Source organism: Diospyros lotus, chromosome 8, assembly GCF_014633365.1.
Source record: "Diospyros lotus cultivar Yz01 chromosome 8, ASM1463336v1, whole genome shotgun sequence".
Lineage (NCBI taxonomy): Eukaryota > Viridiplantae > Streptophyta > Magnoliopsida > Ericales > Ebenaceae > Diospyros > Diospyros lotus.
The window spans coordinates 26685635-26712370 of NC_068345.1; the positions used below are offsets into that span (position 1 = coordinate 26685635).

Here is a 26736-nt window from a genome sequence, read left to right on the forward strand (position 1 = left end):
AATAGTCGACTATTTTGAAGCATAGTCAACAAAATGATCCTGACAGTCGACTATTCTTTAGAAAAACTTGAATTTTCAATACATCCTTATTCGATTCTTTAAAAACTCATTTTGATTATCTTTAAAGCAAGTTGAGATTATCAAAAGTATATTTTGAAACAAATCACTCTCAACCATACTCAATATTTCTTCTATAAGTTTTCATATCTTGCTTCAAAGCTTATATACTAAAAATTCATTTTCTCATTCATATAATCCACATAGTAGAAATTGATTTTCATATAGACATTCATCAAAACCATTTCATTACTAAGAGATATTAGATATCAAAATACTAGGAGATAGTTTTCTAAAATGAACATACTTTCAAAAACATGTTCTAGTTGGTCTTTTGCCTTAGAATTATTTTGACCAACGATTTCAAGGAGATTCTTTTTAGATCTTAAAACTTGTTTATTCTAATCTTCAAATAATATAAAAGATCATAGATCATTTTAACAAAGCACTTTGAAATTGATTTTTGTTTCCAAACCATATGCTTTAATTGAGAAAAAAAAAATACATTTGAAATTTTTCATCATCAAAACTAAACACAAGAGTAAAATATCAAAATCATCACCGAGATATGAAGAGATTTTTGTAATAGGTCAAGGAGTTGGTCGGTGCCAAAATGAGTTTTGGTGTTATTTGATTGCTAGTCGGTAGTGAACCTAAAAAGTAATGTATTAGTGTTGCGTTTGGTATCAACATTGTGTGCCCAATATGTCTCAAGAAATAGCGGGTCAAACATTGACTTACTAGAGCAAGAGAGTTGACTCCCAGTGGTCAAGAAGTCGACTCTCGCATCGCCCTAGCCAGTAAAAGTGCCATCCATGTGGCAACCAATTGGAGATAGGTAGGGGTTATTCAACAGAATCAATTTAGACGGACATATATATGTGAAAGGCCATTTTTACTACATGCTCACTCTCTATAATTTATCTGCTTCTGTTGTTTTCTTATGCTTCTATTTAGGTGCATGACAATTACGTGGGAATTTTGAGACACAGTTGTTGGTGATACAAGTAACCTCTGGTCTAGCACAAATAGAAGAGACACTACAAGAAAAATAATTTTTTGCGACAGAATTTAGTGACAAAATTATTCTGTCGCTAAAAGGGTTGGCAATGGTTTGGTTTGGTTTCGATTTTTGCCAAAACCATAACCAAACCAAACTTAAATTACTAAAACCAAAACCAAACCATTACCCATTTGGTTTTAAAAATTTAAAACCATAACCAAACCATTCGGTTTCGGTTCGGTTTCGATTTAACCATGGTTTTTTTAGTTTAATCCATATCAACAAACAAAAACAAATAGCATTCATAAAATTTTTTGATAATTTCACAACAAACAAAGATAAATTGTAATAAAGTTACCTTATTCTTGCATAAAGTTACAAAACTTATTGGATATAAAATCACATTTCCAAACCTACAATTGTTAAGATCAATAAATTAATATGTGCATAATTAAATTGTAATTTAAGCTAAAAAAAATTAGCTACGAAAGTTAATACCTTCATCAACAACATTAATATATTCTTCGTAAATTGATGTATATCCATCTGAAATGAATGAGCCAACTCCATCTAACAAAATTATAAATATAAAAAATAAATTAATATGAAGAGAGATGAGGCAGAGAGCGAGAGGCAGCGAGGGTGAGAGAGATCGAGGGCGAGCGAGAGCAAGAAGGGCCGAGCCCTAGCGAGAGCAAGAGAGATGCAGAGAACGAGGGCGATTGGCGAGCTCGCGCGGAGGAGCAAGAGAAATGAGGCAGAAAAGGTGAGAGAGATTGAGGGCAACCGAGAGCAGAGGCCGAGCCCTAGCAAGAGCAAGAGAGATCCAGCAAGGGCGAGCGAGAGCAAGAGACATGCAGAGAGCAAGGGCGAGGGCAGGCGGGCGGACGAGCAAGAGGCAGCGAATGTGAGAGAGAGTGAGAGTGAGGTTGAGAGAGGAAGGAGAAGAGAAGGGGAGAAGGATTTGCAAGCAAGGCAATTGGGTTGGGGTGGGCTAGCCTCAGGTGGGATGGGCTCAAGTGGGCGGGGTTGTATATAATATATTATATATATATATATATTCAGTTTAGTTCGGTTACCCACCATTCGGTTCGGTTTCGATTCGGGTTTTGGTTCGGTTTTAGTGAAAACCATAACCAAACCATACCCATTGAAACAGTGTTCGATTTTTCTCCAAACCAAACCATTACCCAGTCAAACGATTTTTAACCGCGTTGACCAGTTTGGTTTCGGTTCGGTTCCCCACAGTTTCGGTTGCAATTGCCATCCTTAGTCACTAATATTTTTAAATATTTTTTTAATTTAGCGACGAAAATCCTGTCGCTAAAAAATAAATAAATAAATAAAATTTTAGCGACAGGTCACACCAGTCGCTAAAAAATAAAAAAATAATAAAAACTAAAATTTAGCGAATGAGACATACCCATTGCTAAAAAATAATAAATAATTAAACAAAAAATGAAAATTTAGCAACGGGGAAACACCCATCGCTAAAAAATTAAATAAAGTTAAATAAAAAAATTAAATTTTAGCGACGGGATCACACCATCACTAAAAAATTAAAAAAAAAAATAAATACAAAATCAAATTTTAGCGACCTGTCGCTAAAAAATAAAAAAAAAATTAAAAATTAAAAATTAAAAATTTAGCGACCAGAACGTACCAGTTGCTAAAAAATTAAAATAAATTAAATTAAAAATTAAAATTTAGCGACGGGAACACACCCGTCACTAAAAAATAAAAACAATTAAATAAAAAATAAAAATTTAGCAACGGGAAACACCCATCGCTAAAAAATTAAAAACAGTTAAATAAAAAAAATTAAATTTTAGCGACAAGGTCACACCCGTCGCTAAAAATAAAAGAATTTAAATAAAAATCAAATTTTAGCAACAGGTAACACCCATTGCTAAAAAATAAATAAAAATTTAATAAGAAAATTAAATTTTAGCGACGGGGTCACACCCGTCGCTAGAAAATTAAAAAAAAATTTAAAAAAAATTAGCGACGGGTTAACACCCGTCTCTAAAAAATAAATAAAAAATATAAAATTTAGCAACGGGGTCACATTCGCTGCTAAAAAATAAAAAAAATAAATAAAAATTTTTAAATTTAGTGACGGGGTCATACCAGTCGCTAAAAATTAAAATAAAATTCAAAATGAGTAATCGAATATTTTAAAAATAAGTTTGAAAAATTTTGGGGTGCAAATATAATTCTGAAAAGTTTAAACAAAAATACTATAAAAATATTTTATGCACTTGATAAACTAAGAAGTGTTTTAGATCATCTGGTCGCGCATGCAGGAGGGAGATTGGAGGTCCAGGGTTCAATCCCTGGGAAAGGCAAGAAAAGTCTTCATGCCGGAAAATAATTCCAGCACTAGCACCGCCATGTGGCTGTTGGTGGGCTCGCCAAGTGGCGGGCATAGGTGATGCCACGTAGCGCCTGCTCAGAGTGCGGGCGTCACTTTTATTTTTTTTCCTGGTTGATTCAGCGACGGAATTGTTCTCGTCACTGTTCAACTACGGAATGATATTTCGTCGCTGATTCCGTCACTAAATTGCTCTGTCGCTAATTTTCGTTGCTAAAATTTAGCGACGCCAATTTTAGCGATGGATTTCTGTACGTCACTAAATTATTTAATGACGGATTTTTCCGTCACTAAATGTTTGATTTTTTGTAATAAGACTGGAATGGTCCTAGATAGTTAACTAGGTGTGGACAGCCTAGGGTCACCACAATGTGAGGTGGAATCTGGTCTCAGTACAAAAAGCATTTCTGTACCCCACCTTTCAATCCTCTCAAAACATTAAGGCTGCGTTCTTTTTACTTTTTAATTTTCAGTTTTGAGTTTTGAATTCATTTTCAGTTTTTTGTTTTGATAGTCTGTTATTAAAAAATTGAAAACGCATTCTCTTTGTAATTTTGAAAAACTATTTCTCAAAACAAAAAATTAGAAAACGTGTTCTGTTTGAAATTTTGAAAATAATTTTTTAATAATATTTTATTCAATAAATTTGATTATTTAGTAAATTATAAATATTTAATGTTAATATGTTATTAAAAAATATATACATTTTAAAGTTAATGAATTTTGTAATATTTTTTCCCATTACAATAATAAAATATGAATAAATAAACAAATAAATGTATTTTGAGTTTAGAGTTTGTTTTGAATGAAACACTCAAAATAACTTTTTGTTATTTTGAGTTTTCTTTACAATTTTTTTTTTAATAATGCATTTTTAAAAACAACAAAGAGAACGCGTTTTCATTATTTTAAAAAATTGAAAACTAAAAATAACTTGAAAACGGTAAAGAGAACGCAACTTAAATGTTCAAGAGAGAAAGAAATGCTAATAGTGTGCCAAGAGAGACCAAGAGTGCCAAGAGTGTTTCCAATGGGTTTATGGTGCTATTTATAGAGCGCCATTGAAAACCCTAATGTGTTAATGGGGTAGGCTTCATAAACCCAATCCAAATAGTGCTATTGAGTCAAGCTTAATGTGCTAGCAAAAATTTCAACCCAATTATGAATAATTAAGTAACTATATTCATAATATAATGATTTAATTATTCTTATTTATTCAATAAATAAAGTCACTATAATTACTAATTTATCTTTCTTCTCTTTGAAAGTGATTTCATTTGTGTGAGACTTTCTAGATTCATAATTAAATTGGCAACGAGAATAATCAACTATTGTTATACCCTCAAGATCAGAAAGAGAAATAATGGCCTCGGGCAATGAGGGAGGTTCTTTCAGAAAGCCCTTTCTAAAAGGCAATGATTCTTTCAGAAAGAATCCTTTTGGAAATAACTTCCTTTCGGGAATGAGGTTATTCTTTTTGAAAGAAAGCATAACCAAGCGGCACGTGTACCCCCAGATCCATTGACATGTGATATCATGATGATTCTCAACATTTGAGCCCTATAAAAGTCAAGTTACAGTATTCAGAAAGGGACTTTTTTGGGTAATCATCCACTACCCTAACTTTTCTTTCCAAAACTTTAGTTCTCTCTTTCGGTAACACATTTTCTCTCAGTAGCTAACTTAAGCATCAGAGGGTTTTCGCAAGTGAAAATCCCTCACAAGCCTTCTGTTCTTTTGTTGGTAGTTCGCAGTCCTTTCTGAAAACCTGTTTCATCATCCTTTTCGAGAGAGGTCCCAAACTCTCTCCGAAAACGTTTTACTTTCTTTTCGAGAGAGGTACTAGTACAAGACCATCTTTTCATAGATCCTTTTGGAAAGACTCTTTTCGGGAAGCCTAGATCCTTTCGAAAAGACCCTCTCATTCGGGTGACCTCTAGCTGGTCGACTTCTGGCAATACCAGAATCTTCCATTGCAGTTTTTTTCGCTTTACACAAATTCTAATTGTTGTATTTTTTGCAATAACAACTATTAATTCTCATAAATCATAAGTGACGTCTAACAATATATCATGATTACCCAATTTATTATGAAACGGGTATTGTGAATTTCTTACTATAATACAATGCAATATTATCCTTCTATCATCCTATATCCCTATAAGATATGAGATCATGATCAATAGGTCAAATTTCTTGATCTCGTCATATGACCAAATCCAAAATCAATTTTAACTAATGTGGCATAAATTTATAGAACACTTTCCATTGTCATATTACCTTGGCGAATGATTAATCGTCAAGTGATTATTGGATCGTATAAAATATTCTCCTTATAAATCTCAAGATAATAGATTTCATGTCTGATGCACACATACCTCATGTATTACTGAATTAGACACATAAATATACATGATTGCTCCTAATTAGAACAACCATATAATATTGCTAGTATCCTAATCCACCAATACATAGATATCCATGTCATCTCAGGTCTAAGGATTAGTTGCACATCCGTAGCTAATATTGAATCATTGACCCGTGAGATATAACCCATATGATTCAATGTTAATAGTCTTGTTCAGTAAACTCGTTTTTGTAACGAGCACCCATTCATCTTCCTTCTATATATATCTCATACAGAATGGCACGAGACTCACCAACCTTATCTTTTAGTATCTCATACTCAACAAGGAGGAAGACATTGTGTTGACCTTTACGAGTTGTTACTGTCCAGATTAGAAACTCTATAGTCAGGAATATATTTATAGTATAACGAATTGTGGATTATCCAAAACTCGTATTCTTAACACTTAAGAATGGTATCCACTCCTTATTATATTGGTAGATATATGTTTTTAATTTAAATCAGATTGGAATTTAAATAAAAACATAAACTTGTCATTTAAGTAATATTTAAAGAATTACAAGATTGAGTTCATTTATGTCACTAAAATTGGTTTTTAGAGTTCATATCTAACAATTATGTGCCAGATTGAAAATTTCAATGAAGGTTCTTCGAGGCATCTTAGTCAAGAGATGTATGAAAGTTCTTTCCCTGAAGCCATTCTAAAAAGCCATCATGGCAATCCTTTGGTCAAAGTCCTTGATTCTGGCACTTCTTAATTGAACCAAGCCACAAAATCGTTTATTGACTCCCCCTGATTATGTTTAACACTAACGAGAGCCATCGAAGACTTATGGTGGCACCTCAAATGTGCAAAGTGGGCTTGGAAGTATGTCTTTAGTTGTTCAGAATTGGAGATTGAGTGATGTGGCAAGTTTAAGGACCACGCTCAGCTATGCACTTCCAAAGTTGTTAAGGAAGTTAAACACCACATGGCATCTGTGGCTACCTAGATTGGCTTGTGGGAAGAAAAGAGTTCTACATGGTCGATAGGGTTGGTGGTTCCATTATAAAGTTTGATGGTTAACATATGTATGATGGTCAAAATATGGAACTTGTTTAAATGGACCTTGGTCATAATAGCTCAACTTAGTGGTTGGCTTGGTCTTGTGGACTGAGGTTTCTTAGTCTTCTTTTTCAACTTAACAATTTTCTTTCTAGCAGTTGGAGCTGCCTCCCATGCTACAGTCTCACCTTCTTGGGAGGGAAGTGTGCTAGAGGTTTTCCGTTTCTAGTGGTGTTGTTTTTGGAGGTGTCAACGGTTCGGATTGGTCCGGTTCTATAAGAATCCAGTAAGTGAACCATTTTTAACGGTTCCAAAAAAATAAGAACCGTAACTGAACCATTATATATATAAAATCAAACCATGACCAATCTGTCACACCAGACCGGTTTCGGTTCTATTCAATTAATATTTAGCTTCTAAACATTTTTGCAAAATATGAAATTACAAACAAATTTGTTAATTAAAATAAACCCATAACTTCATTAATACTTCAAGTCTTAAAGTAAAAATAGAATAAAATAATTCATAGACTATCTCATCAAATGAAATTACATCGACCATTTAGTATAGCAATAACGCATGAAAGTCTAGAAATAAAAGAATTCATGAATAACAATAACCAACAACAAAATAGAAATAAACAAAAACTAGCAGATTAAAATTGAAGCAACATAATCGAAGCAAAGTTCCCACTACCACCAGTAAGCAATATAGCATATGTATATATATATATACCCAAGAAATTATAATATATATAAGTATAATATCTGTTTCAGTTCGGTTCGAACCACGGTTTGAAAAAAAAAATAGTAACCAAATCAAATATATCGATTCTTAATTTTTTAGAACTAAAACCTAACCTTTGAACCATAGAACCAATCCAAAAGGCACGGTTCGGTCCGATTTACCGATTTTTGGATATTTTTTGACACCCCTAATTGTTTTTACTTGAAAAGACATGAGTTTTGGTTCCTCTGCTATTGCTACTCATTTTGCTAGTGTTGCTTATCTTGCTGGTGTTGCTACTCATTATGATGGATATACCCCACAAGCAACTCGACTAACTATTGGACATAACCTTACAACTAAGTAAGATGGTCAAGTGGTGAAGTCGAGTTTTCCAGCAGGGGCTGATTCTTCAGGTTATTTCCACTAGTCTGGTTTCGAAAAGGTCAAGCTACGATGGTAGAGCAACTAAAGGTTGGGAGGCTCGATAGTGCACTAGGAGGTAAAGAAAAGTTGTCTCGACCCCATAACAGACGCTAAATGATGATGGAATAAAGGACCAAGTTTTTAATAATTTTCAAATAATATATTTAAATTAGATATGTGTAATATTGAACCTAAATCACAATAGTTCTAAATAAAGTTAAACCTAAACAAAATAGGATTTAGGTGAAATTTTGTATATTCTTTTTTAACATCATCAATAGTTTGACCTAACAAAATAAGCTATTTGAAAAACATCATAAGGATCTCAAATATTAAATTTAAATTATATGTGGTCTCCATAAATATAACGATATTTAAGGATATATTTAACTATTTCTAGGTGAAATTTAAGGATATGAATATATAAATATGTTAACACAATCATAACTATGTTTAGTTTCACAAAATTCAGTAAATTAGTGGGAAAAAAATGAAATTTTGTTGTAAGATTAAACTAAATCCAAAGCTTGACGTAATATTGAAAAAAATGAAAGTTAGTAAAAGAATTGAAATAAAGCCAAAAAATTATCATTTTTTTCTATAATTTACCCAAAGTTTTTAATTTCAGCGTTACCGATTTGTTCATAATTTGGTCATAATCCTCAAGAATAATATTATTGTTGCTTAAATGTGATTCTATACTTTAACTCCTTTTTATAATTAAAAGTAATATTTAATTATGCAATGCAATAGTAAAAATACTTTTTTATTTTAGTGGTGTTTTTTAATAAATCGAAGTTTTTGAACACATAAAAATACAAAAATAATTTTTTTAGATAAGATTAAAATTAATTAATTTTTTGATAAGCTAAACTAATTTCGTTTAGAATATATATATATATATACACACACACATTCAAGTAAAAAAGTATAATTTTTTACCTTTTGGTGGTTGTTAGTTGCAATTTAGTTTTTATTTTTTAGGTAAATTTAAAATAAAGATAAGTCTTGATATAATGATAAAATTATTTTTAATTTTAGGTTTAATTACATTGACCTATCATAAGATTTAATAAAATTACATGAGGTACTCCTATATTTTCACAAATAATAACCATCACCATTGACTTTATTAAACTTATTGTGCTAGTTAAACTTTTGAAAATACTCAAAATGCCCTCAAATTTTCCATTTCTCTCTCCCTTTCCCCTACCTCGTTTCTAATCACTAATGGAACATTTTTTAGCTCTTTCCTCTCATTCTCTCTTACTTAGGTCTCTCGTTGGCCATGACATTTGAGAACACCAAAACAATGGGTTTGATCACCATAACTAACCCTCTTTTTCTATTTTTTTCTCCTTCTATCTCTTTTTTTTTTTTTCATTCTTTCTCTATTTTCAAACATGTTTAAATGAAAGAAATAATAAAGATAAAAGGAAAAAAGATATATATATATATATAGAGAGAGAGAGAGAGAGAGAGAGAAAGACACAAACACACATAGAAAGTGGCTACTAGCAATCGGAGTTGACAATAACCTCTATTACTAAAGGATGCAAAGAGAACCCATGTCATTGAAGACAAGAAAAAGAGTAGAGAGAGGGAAATAAGAGATAGAGATAGATAAGAAAACTTACTAAGGCTAATGTTAGAAGAGAAAAACAAAAAATATGCTAAAATGCAGAGAGAGAGAGAGAGAGAAAGGAGAAAAAATATATGTTGGAAAGATAAAAAATATAATATATAAAAGTCTTGAGCAAAATATGCCACTTTACTAGATTTATTAACTGCAAAGAGATCGTCTTTGTCAGTTTTAAAAATACAAAGACACCACTTGTTATTCCATCCAACTTCAAGAGTAGTCAATGATTTAGAGATTACGAATTAAAGTAAATAAGCAACTTTTATTATTATTATTATTATTATTATTATTATTATTATTAATGAAATATATAGAAAATCACTTTAGTGACAAAATTTTAAATATAAAACAAAATAATTATTTATAAAATAGAATAGGAATCTCACAAAATTAAAATCATTTATTATTTTCAAAATTATTATGTTGTTATCGGGCAACATAAATTTTACTCAACGTAAATAAAATCAAAGCGGGACATGGACCCCACCCCACTCCTATATATCGTGTAAGTCTAACTCAATGCAAATAATAAAATAAATATTTTATTATTTTTTGCTATTTTCCTACCTAATCACAAAAGATGGGAAAATCGCATTCTTATCTCTAACAACTGTATTGTTGATGGTTGATGTGAATTGCAAGAGCAGGGGAGACGCCCGCTGACGCCTAGGCCTCATTAATTCTTGTGGGTGCTCCACCGTTCAAATTTCCAACCACAACAACCAAGTCTATCTAGAAGCAGCCCTAATATATCATTAACGGCTAACCCTTCACCCTCAAATCAAATCAAATCATGCCATGTACATCTTGTTGTTTTGTAATAAATATTGGAAAATTTTCATACGTTTTTGATATATCTTGATGTTAAGGAGGCTGAAATTGGAATTTGATCATGTGTTGGGGCTCCTTCATTTGACTAAATTTCAATGTTCTTTCATTTTTAAACTACGAAAATTGAAATTCTTTAGTTAATTTTAGTATGACATTTATTGGATACGACTACATACCAACTATTTAATGAATGGTAAACAAAATAATCAATCACGATAAAGACAAAGATGCTAACCTGATAATTATATAATCATATAATATTAAATATATAAAAAATAATTATTTTTATCCTTCGTTACGAAAAAATAATTATGTAAAGAAGAGTGAAATTCAATTGTTATATCTGGCAATGGAAGAGTGGAAGGGACGATTTGTAGCATTTGCCACTAATAAAAGAAAAGAAGATGGCTTGCGATGGTGCCGACTTTAGAGGAAGGGCTGATAATGGCGGATGAGAATGGCCACACTAGCAGATGATCAAAGGTGAAAGAGAGGCTAGGTTGGGGTGTTGCTAGTGGCGAATAAGACAAATGATGGTAGTGGTCGATGGTGAAAAATAAGCAATTGTGAGCCATTGATTTTCAATAAATTTGGCTGGAGGAGATGGAAAGTCTAAGAATGAGTGGTTTCCAATGACTTCGGTAGAGGAAAGAAGAGGTTGGGTTGCGATGTTGCGAGCAAATGAGGAGTTGGATAGTAGTGATGATCAGCAAAGGAAGATAGGGATTTCGAAACCTCCTATTTCTAGAAAATCTAGCTAGAAGAGATGGAAGATTGTTGAATGGGTGGTTTTCGACAACCTTCTCATGGAGAAAAATGGGAGGTTTGGTTGTGATATTGTTAACAGTACTTAAGGAGGCAGACAATCACAGTGGGACTTTCATCAATCTTCCTTTCATTTCCTTTACTTTGCCCAACCCAATGTTTTGAATACAACTTCTTCCTTATTCTCTCTCCTTCTTTCTCTTCTTTCTTCATTTCCCTCTTTTTCTCCAATAAGCCTTTCGTCGCCTTCATCTTGTTGTTGTCGTCGTCGCCTCGCCTCTCACGTGCCAACTACCATTACATCCTCTCTCGCTATGGAGAAGGGGGATGGAGCAGCAATCAACGCTCGAGAAGCAAGGCAGAAGAGAGAAAGAGAGAGATGATCGAAATGAGTAAAAGGTCAAAGACGTAGTCACACGGGTGGTGCAGAGAGAGAGAGAAATGAGCGAGTATTCAAAATATTGCATTTCTCCTATTGTTTTAACCAGAGGGTGATGAGGGTTTCGTTCACCCCCATTAAAGGGGGTGAACAAATTCACACTCTAGAAGATAGAGGGGTTGGGTTGCGAAATGCGTGGTTTTTGGTGACCTTGCAATGGCAGTGAACAAAGGTAGGTGGCAACGATGGAGGCAAGTGGGAATGTAACACCCCTCCCCTAAACGAAACCAATACCCAGGAAGCCCAGGAAAGAAAGCGTTAAGGAATGATAAGAAATTTCACATTCACACAAGCAAAATGAAATTTTATCCCAAACACAAATTTTCATTTGATCTTTCATTCACCAAAAAACACAAGACATACATGGAAAATTTATGTCATTATATCAAAACATTCATCTTTCCTTTAGGTCACATACAACATTTGAGGAAATACCGACTTCACAAACACATTCCCAAGATCTTTTGGGTTGAGAGTGCCTCGGCACACATATTTACCCATCAACTTTGTTAGGACACCCTTCATCAATTACTCCATTGCCCTTACTTGAAATGGTAAAGAGTACAAGTATGAGTCACAAGAGTCATTAAGTATAAAGTTTTGAAACATTTTAGCTGAGTATGTGACATAGAGAATACATGATGGGTGTCATTCGTTATACAGAAGGAAAACATTTATTTAACAACCACTCACCTACGCAATGCACAATCATGTCATACACAATACATGCACATGTTAGTAAAACACATTTGACTATTCAATCTCACATAATTATAATACCTACCGACCTGAGTTTGAATACCTGCAACCAAAGAAATAGTGAACATATCTCTGGATCAAATTCTCTCCCGTCTCTTGGTTGTCACCAGGTGAACGTAATCTCACCCCTAGTCATCACCATGAGAGCCTAGAGCTAAAGCTCACCAACAGTCAAGCATAAGCCTACTGAGTTTGGGAGATATATTTCTCGAAATTATCCGTTACATGCATTAATTACTAATACCATTAACCATTTATGCAATACCACATATTAATGCTCACATACACGATGAGTCGTGCACAACAGTTATAATTCGTGCTCAATGCTCACTCATGTCACAAGATAACCATATGCTTACACGACTTCATGCCCATAATGCACGTTTAAGATACATTTCTAAACATGACATGGCATTGTTTATACTTTTGGGGTGTCATAAATACTTTTCCCCCTTTAAGAATGCCAATTTCCCTTTTCAATCCACTTAAGCTTGGGGGACATGGAATTATGACGAGAATGGCTTAGGGATTGATTCAGAACATCTTTTGAAATTTTTGACAATGGAGTCAACTCTTAGAATTACGAGACCCAAAGATGAAGCAGAAAACCAAGCATGCAAGAAGGCCAATTCTTGCCATGCATTATCCCTAACCAACAAATACCATTCCTTAACAATTGTGGGGAGAATCAAGCCCCACTTTGGCTAACAACAAAGCTCCACAAAGCTTAAAATCCACAAAAACCAAGATTTAGACAAATCAAAGCCAAAATCCTTAAAGGCAACGAGTTTGATTTTCTTTACCAAAATCAGTTCAAATGCATAAAATCTACTTTTAACCATTGTCACAGAGACATGATTCCACTTCACAAGATCATAAATTTGAAGACCTATCAAGTAGCAAGAATTCCCCAAATTAACTTAAAAATGGAGATTTATGCACATAAATGAAGAGGAAAAGAAATAAATTGCCTTAAATACTTCTTTTCTTAATGCTTGATGATTCTAGAGCCACCAGAAAAATAAAAATTTAGCTGGAAGAATGGTGGAGAAGATTAAAATTTGAGAGAGAAGAAGACTATCGAGAGTCCTTGTCAATTTGCCTTTTCCTTCTCAAATTTTCAAATTCATACAAATATATATTTCTCTAAAATTTGTTTAATTATCCACCACAAAATTATACACTTTATCAAGTTATTAAACATATTTTTCTCTCTGATTTTCAGCTGGTTCCAACCCCAATTTTCAGCCCCTCAACCTTCTAAATGTTCTCCTCCCCGCCTCAATTGTTGATTTTAGCTTCCAATCCCTTCTAGCTTCTAGAAGACTTTCTCCAATCCCCCATAGACACATTCGATAACTTCTCTTTCAATTCCCCCTCACTTGCTATTTTGACTTTTCAACTTCTCTATTCACTTGACTTTTCCACATTCTCCACTCACCTCCTTGATTTGGACTCTTCAACTAACCATATAACTCACGCAGTTAGGCTTTTCAACCATGCTTATACTAACTCTTAAATTATCATATCTTATTTTGCAAGCATAGATTATTGAAAGTGAATGAAACATGAAAACAACACACCCAGCTTTTCAGCACGGAATTTATGTCTCCTCAGCGATTCATCAAAAATTTTCAATTCTTGCCAATAAATAAGTTAAGTCATAAAAATTAGATTTGCTGATGATTAACATGCTAATAACGGGACGTTACACGTAATTGCAGAGAGAAACTCTTGTGAAATAAAATATTAAAATTGATGTGTGGGCATTATGCATGTGGTATTTTATTAATTAAAAGAATTCTTTGAAGGTAAAAAAATAATTATGTCACCTATTGCATGTAATGAGTGAGTTTTCCATCGATTTTATGAAGCAAAGATTTTCATCATTTTAATGATATAATTATTTTTAGGGAATGAATCATTCCATTCCTTTTAACGACTAAACAAAGGAATGTCTAAATTTCTTTTTCCTTCTTTTCTTTTTTCCCCTATTTGATGGCATCAAGCATAGCCTGAAAGAACTGGAAAAATTGCATCTTGATTTTTCAACACACCTAAGTATCCTTTTATAATATTGTTGGTAAACATTATATGATATGTTACATGAGTATTTCCTAAAGTTGCAAATGAGCCGAATGAATTATTTGGTGTTCGCCTTAACAAAAACTTGTTCAAGTTGAATGAAACAAACTTAGGACTAATTTTTAAGTTCAATTTGTAAACGATCCAAACTTAAACTCAGCAAAACTCTACTCATTAAAACTCACGAACGTGTTCGATTTGAGACTCATGAATATTAGTAGATTCGATTAGAGACTTGTAAATATACTCGGTTAGTACTTTGCAAATAGATCGTGAACAAATTAATTTATAAATACATTAATACATTTATTTATAATTTTGTAAATATATTATTTAATAGAAAGTTATCAAACTTTTAAATTATTTTAATAATATGTTTAAATTAAATATATTTAATATTATTTAACTTTGTTTGAGTCATTGTCCCATGTCTCATCATTCAAGTTGAATGATCGAAACTTTTCAAGACTCCAGGTCAACCCAATCCAAAACTAAAATTGGAACCAAAACCAATATTATCGGGTCAATGTATAACAAGTACCCATATACATGAGAATACTTAATATATCTACTGTGATACATGTACATACATATATGAAATATAAACTAATAAACATATCTGTGTGTAAGAAAAGGAATAGTTGTAGAAAGAGAATCTATCGGAGAAATATTGGGGACTTGCCAGTAGTTGTTAGTGACGAAGGGTTGGAAGAAAAAGCTAGTGACAATTGTGACTATTCATCTTCTTTGATGACAGTTTGCAATTTCGTGTTTGCGACCTTCCACTTTCTCGATGAGGGCAACTGCCTGAGAAAGCAACCATTCGCCTTCTTTGACCATCTACATTTGTCGCTGTTGGTTTTCCACACAATCTGATTCTCGGCTAAACCACAAGATCAAGCATACATCGAGAAAAGAAAAGAAAACAAGAACACAAAACTTTTACGTGTTCAGATCAAAAGATTCTACTCGCGGTAGAGGCTCTGCCTCTAGTCAATCCACTAATAGCTTTCGATTACAACCGGATTACAAGATTACAACAAAAACAAAATGTATTGCAAATACATAAACTAAAAACAGAAAACTCACAACTAGAACAAGTATAGGATTTGTTCTTTTGATCTCAAGATCGTGTTAAGAATCTGATCTATCAGTTACATCTAATCTCTCATGCCTCAATCGATTCAACAACAGAGATTAAACAATACCAACACTTACCAAGTGATCTAACCACAAACCGAAGCCAATCGAACAAGAGAAGGATTTACAAGCAAGAGAGAGTCTCACTTCATGTGTGCCGAACTAGGGTTTTAGAAAATGAGAGAGTAAGCGATCTGTTGCAATTAAGGCATAAAGTTGCCCTTATATAGGGGCAAGAAACAAGCTGAGCTAGAATGAGTTGGCTAAGGTAGCGCGCATGGATAACTCGCTTATGGGCCTCACGAAAATGGGCTTGCACTATAGAATATCACGACCCAATAGAACTTGGCCCATATAGGAAAAAACAACAGATTATATGCTCATTTAAAAATTCATTTAAATGACAATAAGATGAAACCCAAATGCATATATCAAAATGCAAACAAAATACACATAACAAATATATGAAAATATATTTTGAATAAAAAATCCTAATAGTCGCCAACACTATTGTTTGTTGTCGCTAACCAACGGGCGCTTGAGCTTGACACTTAAAAATTGGCTCACTAAGCCAAGTCTAAACTCAACGGAAGTTAACTTGGATCAATTTAATCGCAACACTAATATTTTCAAACATTTAAAAAAGACTTTGAAATGAAATCACAACCTTATCTTCACACTCTCGCCACTAAGTTACCTATCTATCTTATTAATAAATTTTGATGAATATATATATATATGTATATATCGCATATATTGTTATCTTTATAATGATTTTTAATTTGTTGGGTGATCTGATCTGTTGATCAAACATGGTGAAATTCTGGAAATACCATTTTAGTGTCATTATGTTGACCTATTAAAATCACTTATTATTTAGAGAATTTAATTATGTCGAACACTAAGTATAATAACCTAAGACGATTATGCGTATTTTAACAAAGCATTTTTTTGGCCAAGTTTGAGCTTTAAGCTTTCTATTGAAAACTTGTAGCATTTTTTTTTGGGGGGGGGTGGGGGGTCAAGTTTGAGCTTTAAGCTCTGTACTGAAAAGTTGCAGCGTGTTTGGCAACCATACAAAAGCTTATAAACTACGTAATTTGAAAGTTTTTCTACCAATACGTGTCTAGCCTTATTCCAATAGTTCTAAATACATAATTACCTAAAGAGGTCTATTCTATATTTGATATGGCAAATTGTAAATAAAATATTACTTGTGATTAACTGTCAAATGACTAAATCTTTATTTATTAGAATATATATATTATATAATTACAATATATATATATTTAAATTATATAAAATACATTTCAAATACAAGAATATATATATATATATATCTACATATATGTGCATATCAATCTTCGTCATCCTATTCTTCAATTTTCTCCATAATCATCATCACCATTTTAAGAAATTCGATTCCAATTCTTGTTTATCTTGTTTGCCCAATCTTCTGTTCTCTCTTAATCTATCATCTTCGTTATCTCTCAATTCTCATTTTATTTCGATCGGTGCATTGATTAAGCGCTAGGTTCATCATAAGATGGGCCAGAGATGTTGGGTTCATCAATCTCTATGAACACAGTCGCTAGGTTCATCGGATTTGATGAGTCAATTCATCAAATCAGATTAACCCAGCAAAGATAAAAGAAGAACATCGGCAAGAAGAAGAAGAAAAAGAAGAAGGAAGATGAGGAGGAGAAGGAGGAGGTGGAGGAATCTAGGAATGATCGATGTCCAATCTGAGAAATCGGCGAAGCCTGTCGAAGATGGTGGAGGTGGTCGGTGGCGGTAGCAGTAGCAGTGGTTCCTTGGAGAAGAAGAGGCGTAACTAAGAGAGAAGAGGAGAAAGAGTGGGGAAACAGAAAAGGCCGTCAAGGGGAGAGAAGAGAAGCGTTAACTAGAAATAAAAAAAAAAGAAAAGAAAAAGGAAATCCATTAATCCCATTCTACCCTCCCCAGATAATTTTACACCTCATTGTTAAACTGGTAAGTAATGAGAAGAATAGAAAGAGGGGCTTCACCTTTTTGCAGACAATAATAGAAAGAGGGGCCGTTGGAGGGTAGCCTTGTCTTTATCCTGATTTTACACCTCATCAGTATATGATCGGCTGATGAGGATGGATACGGACGCAGAGGATCACCGGCACGGCACCGCACTTGAATCATCGCTGGAAATTGGAATGTAAATACAATCACGAAAAGGAGCGCTACAAGGCCGGGCCCACGGCCCCAACTGAATTGCCGAAAGCAACCCCCAAAAAGAAAAAGGCGAATATGCTTTGCCCAGCGCAGAAAATATGCGCCAAACCCAAACCCAAACCCAAAGCCGTCATCAAGCCATCAATCTATTATATACTTCTCTGTTTCCGTATCATTCATTCTTGCTTGCTTCATCATCGTTTTTGAGTTTTGACGCGCACTCTCTCTCTCTCTCTCGTTTTTGTCTTCTGTCTCCACTTCTTTGGTGGATTATTATGGAGCTTCTTGATCGGGAGCTCCTGTTCGCAACCTTTGTTACTCTCTTCTTCTCCTTCATTCTTGCCAAGCTTATATCTCTAGCTGTGGCGGGCAGTGGCGATGAGCTAGGGTCAAAATCGACGGAAACTGCTGACAGTGCTGAAAAAGTTGTGGAGGATATGAAGTTCGTGGGAGGATTGAGAGTTCAGCGTTCTGAAACCAAAAACCGAGTGCAGTTCGTTGAAGAAGCACTTGAAAAGGTAGATGATTTTGGGGGCGAAACATCGGTTGATGCGTCGGATAAGTTGCTTTGTGGCCAGGAGTTTAAGGAGAAACGGTGTGATTCGGCGGGAGACGTTTCTGATGTGGTTGGATCGTCCGAGAAGTCGCCGGGGGGAGGGCTGAGCGAGGACGAGGTCGCAATGGAGGTATTGCGCGGGATTGGTGTGGAAGGACGTAAGGAAGAAAATGTATTTACCCATTCGGATGGATTGGTTGTCGATTTGACAAGTGAAGGAGCAGAGGTGGATGAATTTGACGGCGTTGACAGAGAGGAAAGAATCACTGGTTTGGTCGTCGAGGAAAACGCCGTTGAAAATACAGAGGCTGATGATGAGATGGTCGCAAAACTGGCGAGTGGAGAGAATCAGCGGAGTGGAATTGAAGAGGAACTGACAAAAGAAGATGAAAAGAAGGGAGGATTGGTTGATGAGGATGAGGATGATTGGGAGGGGATCGAGAGGAGTGAATTGCAGGGGACCTTTGCTGCAGCAGCTAATTATGTTGATCAGTTACCGGACCTTGATAGTGATGTACAGATGCAGTTATACGGACTTCACAAGGTTGCCACTGAAGGGCCTTGCTATGAAACTCAACCGATGGTACTTAAGGTCTCTGCACGTACAAAATGGTACGGAATTTTCCTATAAATTTCCTGAATAACTAGACTTTCTTGCTAAATAGCTTGATCTTTGTATACTCGTTAATTTATCTAGAACTGTCAAAACTTGGTTCAATTGAGATGTAGTAGGTGGCTAGAGAGAAAGGCGGAGCCCAAAGTAGTCCCTGCAAATGGGCAATATTAGACTACATATGTATGGGGTTTGCAACCAATTGGAATGGAACCTAATTTAGTACATAGACTTCGGTAACTCTCTGAGTTTTTGAAATAAAGATAGTCCAAGGATAAGAAGTGAAGAGGAAAAGGTGAAACACAAAATCATAGATAGGAATATATGGATGGACAGCCGAGAAATCTTGCAAGCTGTCTGCTTGAGAATGATACATCAGCTTTTTCAGAATTTCTTGTTTCCCATTGTTTACCAAAGGTTACTCCCAAGCACCCATTCGCCACTTAAAATTGATGCAAAGCTGAAATAATTGAGTTCAAAATGCCCTTAATTATTCATAGGTGGTCTGTAATTGACGGTTGTCTACATTTTTTAACAAAGAGTTGAAGAATTTTCACTGAAGCTGACACTTGAAAGACCATGCCACACTCCAGTTTCCTATATTTGGAACAATTAAGTTTGTAGTGACACTAATGGCACCATGCACTATTCTCTAGATTTCAGACAGTAAATCTCTGAGTGGATCTTGACCATGTTTTTGTGTTTTGTCCATACAACTTGGTGTAACTTGGAGTAGTGGACTTAGTGAACAAGGGCATCAGGGATTAACCATGAACAAGTTTCAGAGTATACCTTGAAAGCTAGTTATAATAATAACAGGGTTCACAGCTGCTATGTTTGAGTGATGGAAAGCACTTATTACGTGATGCAAGGAATTCATGGCAAAGGCTGGGGAACATGAGTCCGGAGGTTGCTATGGAGCAATATATCAACCTGCTTTCAGATAAAGTTCCTGGATGGATGGAAGGCACAGCTTCTGTAAGTCTTTTTCTATTTAGAGGTAGATATGTGTCTCTAATTATTGGTTGGATTGAAAGTCAAAGAATGAGTGGCTCATTGAACTATTTGGATGTATTCTACAGGATACTGGCAATGGATATTCTTTAGAGTCTGCAATATGTGGTGCCTCGTGTCCTGACATAAGCACAGACCCAGTTAACCAACTTAATTCCACCACGGGAAGGTAATTCATCTTTCCTATTAGTCTCATTTCATTTGGGATGATCTGCACTTAAGATTGATCAATCTGTTTGTTTTTTTTTTCCTTTAGTTAAGATTAAATTTCTCTTGTCCTTACATTTTCTCCTCATTATTTTTCCTCCTTTAGAGAATTAGAATTAAAGTCTGTTGCTGACGGAGGTGATCTGACTTGCTGCTCAAAGTCTGTAATTAAGGAATAATTGTAAGTCCACATATACTTTCATGGTTTTCTCATATAACATAATACACTTTTGCCATGGCATCTGTTGCTGCACACAATTCAACCTCCACGTATCCTGAATATTCGGAGCCAATTACTAAAGTTGGCTTTTTTTTTTTTTCCTAACCAAGTAATGCTAGGGTAAACAAGGAACTGTGTCACGACCTAGGAACTGTGTCACGACCTAGCCTTGGGATCGTGACCAGCATGGATCCCTAGGAGGATGATGGGCCCGCTAGGCACTTGCAAGCATCTGGATGAAACTCACTTGCATAATCTATAAAGAACAAGGATATTACGATGTACATCACAAAACGAACATATCAAGTGTCAAGATTGATCGAACAATCCATGTCTAATTATCTTTGTCAATAAAACAGGATCAATCATCTCAATCTATTCCTATGAATAAAAAAATACAAAAGACGGAGCAACTCTGTTTGTACATCTTGGAACAGGCCTCTACAATGCAAAATGGGAATGAAAATAAGATTAATCACCAAAACTTAGCTACTTCACCGTTGAATAAGACATCTCTGCCCAAAATAAATCAACCAAAATCTGCAAATTAGAGAACATTTACATATGATGTCTCACTAAAACACAATGAGCAAATAATATGCTAAGATGAATGGAAGGCAAGCCAATGTAAGTATAAAAGGGATTAATGCTGGGAAAACCTTCACTTATGATTTTGAAAGTAACTGTAATTGAAATAGCATTGTGGGTTTGAAAAGACAGTATGAAAAGTGTTGGTGTAGACCTTGTAGCACATGTAATTATATTTGGGAGGCACAAGCCTAAAGGTTTGTATCCTTGTAATTTGACTCATACAGTACCATGTGGATCACTGCCAAGTGTTGGTTGACAAACAGGGTTAGCAACTCTCAGCTAACTAGGGTGAACTTGGTGCACCAGTGGCTGACATTTCTTGTTGTTAGCAAGAGTGTTCTAAGTAGTCTTCTCTCAAGTAAACTACCTATGTATATATGTGGATGTTATATGTATGGTAGGAAAATTGGTGTGAGTAATAGAATATGTCTTTCTGTTACCATGATCCATAATCACATCACCACATCACGTATCTTGAGAAGGCTAAGGTTCCAATAATAAAAGTTCATCATCTATACATCCGTTTCATATAAAAGCATCTAACCATGTATTGCTGTCAAGGTGTATTGGGATTACAGGCCAAGCATGTATCAGTTTGACCATATCACATATACTAGGTAATTCATGTGCACTTCTTTCCCTAGCTTTTAAGAAAAGTACCAAGCATGCTGAGAATAGGTTCATGACAAAATGTGCAAGTGTGGCATAAATGCATACAATACTAGTTAAATACATGCTTGATGAAAAAGAATTAATAGGTAAATCCTAAATGAACATAAACTATCTATTCACAGTGCTATTATAGAATGTGCATTCAACTGGGCCCCACTGTGGGTGTGTCAATGCAAGAATAATCACAATGTAATTGTGTTAGTGGCTGTCAAATCCATACCAGATAACCTAGTTCAAGTCAAGTAACTCAGGTCTTAATCCTAATCCCTAATGCTAATAATCACAAATGTTCTGTCCTAACTTGACTAAACTATTCTAAATCATATCAATTTCTAAATGCATACAATACTAGTTAAATACATGCTTGATGAAAAAGGATTAATATGTAAATCCTAATGAACATAAACTATCTATTCACAGTGCTATTATAGAATGTGCATTCAACTGGGCCCCACTGTGGGTGTGTCAATGCAAGAATAATCACAATGTAATTGTGTTAGTGGCTGTCAAATCCATACCAGATAACCTAGTTCAAGTCAAGTAACTCAGGTCTTAATCCTAATCCCTAATGCTAATAATCATAAATGTTCTGTCCTAACTTGACTAAACTATTCTAAATCATATCAATTTCTAGTGAAATTTGGATAGACCCTAACAGAAATTGAGCTAGGTATGAACCAGAATAGGCAGAATGGGCTAGGTCAAAGAATCTGGTCAAGATCCATGGGTCAACCAAGTTGACATGGTAACAGGTCCACTCAGTTCATCTATCCAAAAAAAAAAAAAAACAGAGGTCAGCTCAGTCAACTTTGGTTAACTTGGATCAGGCTTGTGCTGAACCTGGGTTAGGATCTGGACATACTAGGTTAGCTGGGTTCCGCCTGGGCTTAGTCTTTGGTTAGTGGGGCCTCAGTCAGCTGGGCTCTAGTTAGGTGGACTGGGCTCTAGCTAGCTAGCCCAGTCTGGCTTGGGCCTGGTTTTGGGTCAACCTGCCTGGGCTTCGGTACTGGCTAAACTGGCTCACTGAACTTGAGCCTCAGCTGGCCTAGGCTCTAACAGTCTGATTAGGTCACTGTTCCAAATTGGGCTTAGCCCAATTGGGGATATCCAATTAGGGCAAGCTATCCTATTTGGGGTTAGGATACACTAGTCTTGGATTGGGGTTATCCTATCAGGTGTCTGTTTATTCATTTATTTTTTTTAGTTCTTTGAATTGCAAGAATAGTTTTATAGGATTGATGGCTGCTGGAGGTCTAGAATTCAAAATTGCCGACCCCAGTCAGTCTTTAGGTTGTTGTTGTTGTTGTTGTGAGAATAGTTTTATAGGATTGATGGATCAGGGAATTTATCATGTGTCCATCTGTAGGATTAATGGCAGTAATATGGATCAGTTAAAGATCAATATTTATTTTTACACTTGATTGCTGAGCAACTGTAACTAAAGCACAGCTGTTCTAGTTATGCACATAGATATTGCTGTTAGTTAGAGAGCCTACTTTTCAAATGAGCAGTATGTTTATTGAAAAGGTGATAGAAAATAAAAATATATAATTAATGTTTATTGCTGAGAATTCTTTAGTAACTCAAAATTAGAAGTTAGGCAGTAGACAGTTCCAATAGCCATGCTTATGGGCAATAGAAAACCCGAAACTGAGGGTGCATTTGCCTCCTTGGCTGCATTTTAAATTTTGTGATTGCATACAAGTCCAGTGAACCAAGAAGAAAAAATGACAAGTATAAGTCAAAACCAATCCACCAAATTTACTTTCTAAAACTCAGAAAAAGTCTGGTCTAAACCTGCAAAACAACTTTCTGATTATAACCAAACAGTCTCTTATAGACTGGCTAGCTGGTCATCATATAGCCACTGAGACCACATCGCAAGATATAATAATTAAAGAGCGTAATATCCCAGCATGCACACAAAATTCAAATCCCCCAATAGCTTGGAGCAAAATCAAGTCTTTCTATGATTCATATACTCTGATAGAAAGGTCAAGTGGTTAAATATTTATGAATAACAAGTCTCGTCGAAGTCTAGCAGCAGGAGAGGTAGATTTCACCATTTAACATCACATCATAAGGTCCCACAACCAATATATATTTTGAATATATTCTATATTAACATTTGACAACTAAAAATATATTTTGGCAGACTCCAGAAGAAACAATCATGTAGAACATGAGTCGAACTAGAGCAAGAGCAGGGTCGACTTCACAGGAAGATATTAACATCTGTCCAAAAAGATCATCAGAGATAGAGGTACAAATTTGACTGTATTTGTGTCTATGAACATGTCAATAGGTTGATCTTCTATGGTTTTAGCTATATATGCTTATTTTGATATTTGCACTGCCAGTGGATCCTAAATGATCATTTCTGAAGCAATTTGAAAACTTTTTCCTGGTCATACTTGTTGCAATTTTTCTTTTTGTTCTTCAAGACTTTCTTTAAGTTAATTATATTCTAACACAAACTTGTTTGTCTGCATTGAAAGAGCTGCTTTTGGATAAAAGTTTTCTTGTCTTCTTTTTATCTTTTGTTTTCTGGGTTTATGCCATGGGTATGGTTGTGGATGGAGTTTCCTAGAGGTCTGGAATTCATGTAGCCAATCCCACCTAGTGGGATTAAGGCTTGTGATTATTATTTAATATATTTCCTTTTCTGGGTGATAAAAAAAAAATGATTTTGTTTACACGCTGTATTCCTCAGTTAAGCATGTAGCTGCTTTTGGAGTAGTATTTTATTTTTTCTTGCTTTGGATGATGAAGGAAAGTGATAGGACCCTTGTTAGTCACATGTATCAGCAAAGAAATAGGAGGGAAGAAGCAGGGGGCCAGAATAGGATATTAGGAGAGGGGGGAAAGTGACAAAAACAGTTGAAAGGCAAAAAGGGGAAGAGCAGCCAAGGGAGCATGGCTGATAGCTGAGGCCGTTGGAGGGGAGTGTCGCTGGATAACAAACTATAAATAAGAGAGGTTAGGAGAATATTGGGGGGGATTTTGGTATTGAGTTCTTGGGAGAGTTAAGGGCCTCTCGAATGCTCTGGGTGGTCTTATTCTTGGCTGGAAATTCTGATAGTTGTTGATAATTGCTTACTGTTTGAATTTTTCTAATTTGGTTCCTATCAATTTGGTATCAGAGCAATTTCGATCCTAATGGTGAACTTGACTGATCTAGTCGGTGATTTGGAGATGAGGGTGGAAGGCATTCCACTGGGAGATGATGCCATGAGGAATGCGTTTCAAAAGATGGAGAGACACCTAGCGAACCTGCTAGAGCTGTTCGCGAGGATGCGAGCGAGATGGGAAGAACAGGAGCGGGCGAGCAAGAGCAAGAGGAAGAACGAGGAGAGACGGGAGGAGCAAGAGAGAGAGAGAGAAAGGGGGAGCGAGATGAGGAAGACCAACCTGCGGGTTCGCCCTTGTCAAGGGAGGGAACACCAGTAGTTGGAGGGAAGTGGCGAAGGGGGCGATTGGGTCGATGGTGTCGGAAGGCAGCAATACCGTGGGAGACACTTGGAAATACCCATCTTCGAGGGAGATGATCCAGATGGCTGGGTCTTTAGGGCTGAGTGCTACTTCATGGTGAACCAGCTGTCCGATGCGGAGAAGTTGGAGTTAGCGGCCTCATGCTTTGAAGGAGCGGCTCTGTCGTGGTTCGAGTGGGAGCAAAGACGACGACGGGTGAGGAGCTGGAAGGAGCTCAAGGCGATGGTTGAGGGATAGGTTCAGGACCGCACAAGAAGGCACAGTGGATGAGAGGTTCCTTGCGCTTCGACAGTGGGGGTCCGTCAAGGGCCACTTTATCAACGGATTAAAGCCGGTCATCCGAGCCGAGATGAGGGTGTCGAGGCTGATCAGGCTGGAGCAGATGATCGAGGATAAGATGGAGGGGATGCAAAAAGGAGTCGACGCCAGAAGAGGGGAGATGCAATCGACGGAAAAGAAGGTAGCAATCATGCTGGACCAGTTCGCATACTCGAGGACAAAGTGGGCGAATCAAGAGCGAGAGCGAAAGAGCAAAGTGAAGGAGGGAGATAGACCTTCGGAATTTACCTAGAATTTCAAGGGATCACCTGGAATCGAAATGGGCAGGGAGTTCAAGGGTGGAATTGGAGGAAATTGGCGGCTGGAAGTGCGGGGAAGAAGGCTGGAGAAGCTGAATTTTGAAGGGAAAAATCTGAATGAATGGATTTTTCGAACCGAAAGATATTTCTCTATCAATCAGCTGTCCAAGGAGGTGAAAATCGAGTTGACTGCTCTGTGTTTCGAAGCAGGGGCTGTGGCGTGGCTTCAATGGGATACTCGGCAAAAGGGAGTTCGAAATTGGGAGGATCTGAAGATCCACCTAAGTAAACAATTTTGATCTTCACAGGAGGGATCAATGGAGGGGAGGCTGTTAGCCCCCAGGCAGGATGACTCCAAGCAGGAATACCGCCTCCTCTTTGAGACTTTGGCAGCCCGGGTGGGAGAAGTTTCAGTGGCCATACTGGAGGGCACATTTGCTAACAGGTTGAAGCCAAAAATCAGGACAGAAGTTAGGGTATTATGGCCATCGGGTCTATCGCAAATCATGGAGACAGCCCAACGAATTGAAGACAAGATTCACATACCCCAAGCCCAAGTGGGTCCTGGACCACCTGGGAGCCCTGCGATTCAGCAACAATTTTCTACTTTTCACCTTGAGGACAAGGTGAGTTTCATGGGCGGAAGTAATGATAGGACCCTTGTTAGTCACATGTACTAGCAAAGAAATAGGAGGGAAGAAGCAGGGGGCAGAATAGGATATTGGGAGAGGGGGAAAGTGACAAAAACAGTTGAAGGGCAAAAAGGGGAAGAGCAACCAAGGGAGCATGGCTGATAGCTGAGGCCATTGGAGGGGAGTGTCGCTGGATAACAAACTATAAATAAGAGAGGCTAGGAGAATATTGGGGGGGATTTTGGTATTGAGTTCTTGGGAGAGTTAAGGGCCTCTCGAATGCCCTGGGTGGTCTT

General features: G+C 36.0%; 1 protein-coding gene across 7 annotated transcripts in view; it reads left to right on the forward strand.

Annotated features, from left to right (window-relative positions):
* Positions 1-17960: 17960 nt before the first annotated feature.
* The window catches only part of LOC127807395 (acyl-CoA-binding domain-containing protein 3-like), a 31944-nt gene continuing 23168 nt past the window's right edge, over positions 17961-26736 (forward strand). For 3 of the 7 annotated variants that reach the window (XR_008024676.1, XR_008024675.1, XR_008024677.1), the window contains exons 1-5: positions 17964-19033; positions 19907-20012; positions 20117-20217; positions 20362-20436; positions 23894-24001. Coding sequence is in view for 4 of the 7 variants with exons in the window: in XM_052345210.1 (XP_052201170.1) it covers positions 17964-19033; positions 19907-20012; positions 20117-20217; positions 20362-20434 (1350 nt within the window). In the remaining 3 variants the exon portion in view is untranslated. Of the gene's footprint in view, positions 19034-19770; positions 20013-20116; positions 20218-20361; positions 20437-23893; positions 24002-26736 lie in introns of those variants that run through there. The other 4 variants (XM_052345210.1, XM_052345209.1, XM_052345212.1 and 1 more) reach the window with 4 other exon arrangements.